At 33.2% G+C, this 6,937-nt stretch overlaps 1 protein-coding gene across 1 annotated transcript in view; it reads right to left on the bottom strand.

Moving 5' to 3' along the window:
• Positions 1–1,939, bottom strand: part of LOC108371056 (tissue inhibitor of metalloproteases-like) — a 10,640-nt gene extending 8,701 nt beyond the window's left edge. The window contains exon 1 of the mRNA XM_017626549.1: positions 1,616–1,939. Coding sequence (XP_017482038.1) covers positions 1,616–1,748 — 133 coding nt within the window. The 5' untranslated portion in view covers positions 1,749–1,939. The remainder of the gene's footprint in view (positions 1–1,615) is intronic.
• Between the last annotated feature and the right edge of the window lie 4,998 nt (positions 1,940–6,937).

A 6,937-nucleotide genomic window follows, 5' to 3' on the forward strand; every position in this document is an offset into this window, starting at 1 on the left:
CAGACAGTCACCGCTTAATCGGTTTCTTTTTTCATTCTGATCATTTATGTATTCATTTGTCTATATCTATCTCGATTCGTTTTGCCTGTTACAAACAACCGTTATGTGAACCAAGTTATAATACCCTTGTGCACAAGTGCGCTCGGGTATAAAAATGTGGGCGTAATTTTTCCCAAAAAAACAAACGTTTTAATGAAAATCTGATTCGTCCGAGGTACATTGAACAGGTAGTATCAGTAGAGCAGCTGATTTGATTTATTTTCAAATTATTTGGTCTCGAAAATGTAAAATATTTTTAATTTTTTCTCACAAAAATTCTGAATTGTTAAAATCCATTTGCATGTGAAACCTTTTTCCATACAAAACAAGTGATTGAATAGCAGCTTTTGGAACGTTCGCCCAACTCAGCAGCACGACCGCTGATTACTGGCCCTTGTAAAGGATGGATCAATGCTTCGAGAAGCAAACAAATTTACTAGGAAAGAAAGTTGCATCAATTTTTATTTTTTCCAATTTCAATTTTTTATTTTTTATAATTTTTTGTATTTCACATGGCACGCTTTGATTTAGAAGAAAAAATTCAGAACAGTTTTTGACACTTTCGATACCAGAAGCAACAACAAAATACACGCAAATGTTGTTTTTGCTCTACTGATACTACCTGTTTAATGTGCCTTGGATTCGTCTATAAGATTCTACCTCATGTAAATGAGTTGAGTAAAAGCCAGTGAAAAAATCTAGAAAAAGTAAAATATTTTATTAATTGAATAAATGATTACCACAGATATCCTAGCAATTTTTAATTAAACTTGCTTGGCTAATGTCAGAATATATAAGAATATAATTAAAAATCGAATTACTAATACCTAAATATTTTGAATGCGAAAAATGAAATTAAATTTGTTTTTCAACGTTATTTTAGTTCTTTTTTATGCTCTTCGAATTAGTTTTGGATACGTTTTATATGGTAAACTACAAATACAAATTTTAAGAAAACCTCTTCCTTTCCCTTCTAGTAGTTATTCGCTTAGCATTCATCCACTTAAAAACGCAAAGAAAACACTTGCCTGTCGAAATATAATAATAAAGCTCTTCTATCGCATTTCTGGGCAATCGTTCGTACAAGGGCAGCCGTCAGCGACTTGCTGAAGGTGAAATGAAATAAATCCACAAAGGAACTGTGGAAAAATCTTCACAAATCCGCGCATTCTCCAATAAAATGTCGGAATTCCACTTTTGTGTAGATATCTGTTACAAATTTAGGAAAAAGATTTATTTTTGCTGTTGCCGTTCGACCGCCGGACGAGTAGCGCTAAGCACATACCATAGCATTACACTGTTACCCTTCTTCCTGCTAAAGCTAATATAATTTCTGTTGATTCAGGGCATATTTGATTATTTCAACTGCACTGTGAACCTCAAATGAGCTCTTTAAGCCTTTCATTATTTACATTCCTTTACATTTCATATTTACACAAACAGGCTTCCTGCCTTCGAGTGGCACGTGTCGTGCATCTTCTACAACCGCACATTTCCTGCTGTCATCCAGTAGATTGCATGACAACTGACTTTACTTAACTTCCTTTATACCTACTCGTACCCTGCTTTCACTCACCATAGTCAGCATTGCAAAAGTGTGTCTGCGGATGGCTGGGCATGCAACTGCACGCCTCCACTGGACTACTATGAAACGCCAACAGTGATAGCAGCATCAGTGCCAGTAAACTCAAATATTTTCTAACATCCATAGTGGACAGTTATTGATTTTATACTTGATTCGTATTTCTATGTATGTATTTGCTCAACGCGTCGTTTATTCAACTGCTTATATAACTGTAGCTTTGCCCTTTTAGCTACTGTTGGCAGGCGATGAAGTATTTAATGCGCTTTGGCAGAGTCACCAACTGTTACACTCCAGTATTGCAGAATATTCTGAAATTAAAGAAAAAAAGGAGAATAAATTTTGAGATGCTTTTATATTTACTTAGGAGACTGAAAGCCATTTATGTGGTGTCCTTTATTGATAAATATAATTTAAAGCTATCATAGAGTTTTTATCCCGAGTGCTCTGCTATATGAAGTATATTTACAAAAAAAAAAAAATATATAAAATAAATTTCAGTACGAAAAAATTGTGCATAAGTGTTTAATAGCATTTCCGACTGTGGTATTTGTTCTTCATCACTTCATCAATCTTGAAAATGTCAACTTAAGCTCAATGTTGTATTCTAATATCATGTCTGTTTACGAGTAGGTGTCACACAACATTATTATTATCATGTCAACTACAGAAAACACTAAACAAGGCTTCAGGGAATTTTTTGCTTTCAGAGATATGCTTATGTGTGCTTCAATGGGTGTGGACAACTATTTGCGATGTGAGGGGATATAATATAAGTACAGCGATTTAGTTATTAATCTGTATACATCTAACTTAACAGGCATGGCTGGGGCACGTATCTTTTTTCGGACAAAAAAAAACAGTATATTACTATGCGAAAATTTCCTTTCACAGTATCTCTATTTTAAAATAAAAGCATTTTTACGGTACATTAAAGAAACAGTTTTCCAATAAATAAAGGAATTCCTGGTATGCTATATATAATGCCAGGTATTCCTTTTTTGTACAGCCCGAAACAAAATGATATGTCTAACAAAAGCCATGTAAGTCCAAAATTCTCATTGTTTACGAAAATTTGAATTCATAAAAGTTGCACCTCAATAAGCTACAAATCTGTGTTCGTATGGAAAAGTAGCTTATGTCGGAAAGCTGGCTTTAGTATATAATGGGCACTCCCTTTGCTCTTTAAATAACAAGGAATTTTTTGATGAGACTTAATAAGAATATTGACTTGCTAGTATCGGAACTATTTTTTACACGTTTATTTATGCTGCGAATGCCGATTTATACTAAAGCTAGCCTTTCGGCATAAGCTACTATTCCATTCGAACACAGAAATATACATACCTGGATTTATATATATTTTTTTAAATGTGAATACAAATTTTTTTATTGTGGCATTTTTTTAATTTCCCTACAAAGCCTGTAATGTGGATTCATATGGTGTTAAGTACTATATATTTAACTAGACTTAAATAAAAAAGTATTCAACATTAAAAAACCGGAAGGAAAATATTCAAAACTCGTCAAGATGTAGTGTCCCTGTTTTACATAATAACATAATTTAGTTTATTTTATGAATTAAATCAAATAAAATTTTTCAAACAGGTGGCAGCCCGCATCAAAAATATTTTCAGCAGTCAACTTTTTTAAACCTCTTTCAATGTGATACTCGTATTGGAAAACTTAATTTATTTTATCGGTATAATAAAATTTTTCACACAGTTCTGTCATCAAAAATATTTTTAAGAAGGCTTATAACCTATTTAGTTTGGCACCCATAATAAAATAATAAATTTATCGTTTCCTTTTATTTAAAATCAAAAAATTTCAAACAGATGGCAACTCTCCTCAAAAATATTTTAGGCTTTAAGCCTTCTTAAATCTCTTTCTTGTGACACCCATATTAAAATATGAAATTTAGTTTATCAATTTACTTAAACTAACTATCGGAAAAAACACTTTTGCTTATCATGCAGTTTACTGAAAAGTGGAAAAACGATATTTAATACGTGCGCCGGGTATATAAAAACTTCAATTTCGCCCGAACTTATCTACTTACTTGCTCAGCTTTGCCTTGCTCTAAAATATAATTGTCAATGACATGGAAAAAATATATGAAATTTTTCAAAATATTCCCTGACCTAACGAAATGTTCGTGGTACACTTCAGGTGGCCTTACCCAGTACTGTGTATGAATTGGCATTCCAAAAGTTGTCTGCTTCTCGTAAGGAAATTTTACCTAGGGTTCTTTGTAATATTCAGACTATTGAACATAACACCATAACTCGCTCTATTGCTGCGCCATTCTTCTAAATCCAACACACAAACACGTAAATAGTTAATCGACAATTTTCCAAACTTTCCCAAAAATCAGCTAAAGAGAAATTATCAAAGTCACGATCGCTACTTGATCAATGTGAACGTTTACACAGGCGGGCGCAATCATCGATCAATGGCCAATCTCAAAGCAAAACGGCTAGCTGCACATAAATAAATAAACAACAACAGCAGAAAAATCAGCTTATTTACTTGCAATGTTGTGATTACTACGAGCTTAGTGAATTGACAGCGCAAGCAAGTATTCTCAACAAGACTAGGAAAGAAATCTATAAAAGCGCATTGATGGAGCTGATGAAAGGCATGCAAAGTGAATGCGAATTTGAATATGCAATTAGTGTTTGTTTGCGTGCTTGCATATCTGAATATGCACTAATACACATGCATGTATGTATGTATGTATGTAAGCAGTTGTGTATGTTTGGCTTTTCCTGATGTATTATTTATTATTAATCGTGTTGAACTTGCCGCTGATCTCTAACCTACCTGCAATCAGTGTTTAGCTGCGATTCTGTGTGTGGTGAATTCAAACACAAAACCATTTGTTGTACAACAATAAAGTTAGCAATATTTATGTACTTGCATCCATATACACAAACGTACAAATTTAAATAAAATAGGGGTATTCACGATCCGGTGCATACTGTCTAGCATGGTGCATAGATAGCATTATTGGCTAATTTTGTCGTTGTTTGAACACATGAAACAACAACAATCATGCTATTTATGATATCTATGCACCATGCTAGACAGTATGCACCGGATCGTGAATACCCCTAATGTACTTAGTTAAATTGCTAAGAGCCGATAATTGCACTGTGATTTATTGATTATAAGTGTGGTGGTGCACATTTACATACATATATACATATGTATATGTTTATTTAAGTGGCAAGCAATCATTGTATTTAGTAGTACACATTCTATGTGAAATTAAGTAGTTTAACGAAACATTTAGTAGAGGAAATATTTAGAATATTTGAAGTACATTTACTTACATGTGTATTTATGGTAATGTATTTACGCTATCGCTATTTTTTATTCTATTAATTATGTCGCTAATGAGCTGTAAGTGCTTTAGCTAATAAATTGTGATGCTATTTAGGGAAGTTGTAGTATGAATGTCTGTGCGCAAATACATACATACATACATAGTTATGTATTTATTTAACTAAAAATAAAGGTATATCTGCTATATATACCTACAAATAAATATACCAATGAGTCAAAAGCGTGAGCATCCGAAGTAGGGTGTTTGACTCGTTTTTTACGAAACGGTTTCAACCGATATTTTTCCGAATATTGTTAGACGGCTTTTTAAAATCGCGATTTTTCCAATACCGACTAAACCGGATTTTTACAATCGAATAAACCGGGGTTTCACTTAGTTTTTTTTTATATACAATAACTTAAAAAGTCGAAATATTTATGTTATTGAAAATTTAACTGGAAAATTTTTCATTTCATTTTTTAATTGAATGCTGAATAATTACTTTAAAAATAAAACCAAATCGAACGAAAACATTTCACTTTATTTTTGTTGGAGCAGCTTACTAAACTCTGTCTAAATCAGTGAATCGACTACATGTTGCCTTCATTCTCATCTAACGGCAGGCTTAGGAAAATGCCAGATCCGACGGGTTTGGGCTGTAGCACAGGGGTGACAAATTGGAATTTCTTGTTCAAAATGGTCCAGATTGGATTAAGTTTTTTTTTTAGATGAAAATCCTTGAGTTTTAAATGAGATTTGTTGAGCCAGATTTTTGAATTTTAATTTTTTTATATACATTTTTTTTTGTGCGAAGAGCTGAGGTTTTAGAACTTTTGAAGAAAATTGATTCTCCTGTTCCTCTTATTGAATGTTACATAATAGAAAGTAGTTGAGCACAATTATGCGGTTCCTCGGAAACGAAAAAAATTGCAAGTGTATATTATCTGTTAATCTCAAATATTTTCATTTAAAAAAATTTTTGTTTTATTATTTCCAATTTGATACCACTGTGCGTAAGGAGAGGGATTTTGGATAAGCTGATATAAGTGGGCATGAGAAAAGGTGGTTAGTGTCGACGGGGCATCTTATTCAAAATGGAATGAGCCGTTTAACCACTACAATATCCAGAAGTGAATTGTGTCAAAGTATCGCGGGCTAACGAAGAAACTCGAGCTTATCGTCTGCGATAGGCAGCTTTGGTCTCCGATGACGGAATTCAGCGAGTGCGAGTTGACAAAGGTGTTGATTGATTCTCGATGAATGGCCTGTCTATTAGAGACTTTTTATATAGTCTGTCTGGTTCAGCGGATGGCGTATTCTCACTCCAAAGACAGTCGGTTCTACATGCTCGACTTTTTCCCGATAAAGTAGTTTGTTTAGCGATCTAATCTGGTTAAGATCCCTGAACCCCATTAGGTGTGAGTTTTTCGCTATTTTTTTTTTTTTTAATTCTACTGTGACTCAAAACACTTCGAACTTATTTTGCCTGTTTTCATTTCTAAACTAAACCTATTTATATCTATTTTTGGAAGTCATATTTTAATTTTGGCCATGATTTCCCACTAAAAGTTATTAATAATAATAATAGATTGGCGCTAACACAATACAAATGACAGTGTTTGGTCGAGCTTCTCCTCCGTTTGATTGTCAAACAATTTGGTGGGAGCGTTTTTATATTTCAGCGCCTTTTTTGCATTGACCAACGAGAAAAATTTTACTAGGCGCCACGAATCAAGCAGGAATTTCCTAGTACATACCCTAAAGATGATAACGGCAAAAACATGCACACATAAATTATTTCACATTAAATTTAAGATAGAAAATAAAGTATCTAAGAATTTTGCGGGATTTTAGAATTATGTATTTCACAAATTTTCCAGGATCGCATTTAGAAATTTTTGGCATGCATATAAGTAAAACTTTCGAACAAACGAGTAAACGGCAACTTTTAGTGTAAATGTTAAAGTTACATGTGTAACTAGTGT

The sequence above is a fragment of the Rhagoletis zephyria genome, unplaced genomic scaffold, assembly GCF_001687245.7.
Source record: "Rhagoletis zephyria isolate East Lansing unplaced genomic scaffold, Rhagoletis_zephyria_1.1 Rzeph_scaffold_04680, whole genome shotgun sequence".
NCBI lineage: Eukaryota > Metazoa > Arthropoda > Insecta > Diptera > Tephritidae > Rhagoletis > Rhagoletis zephyria.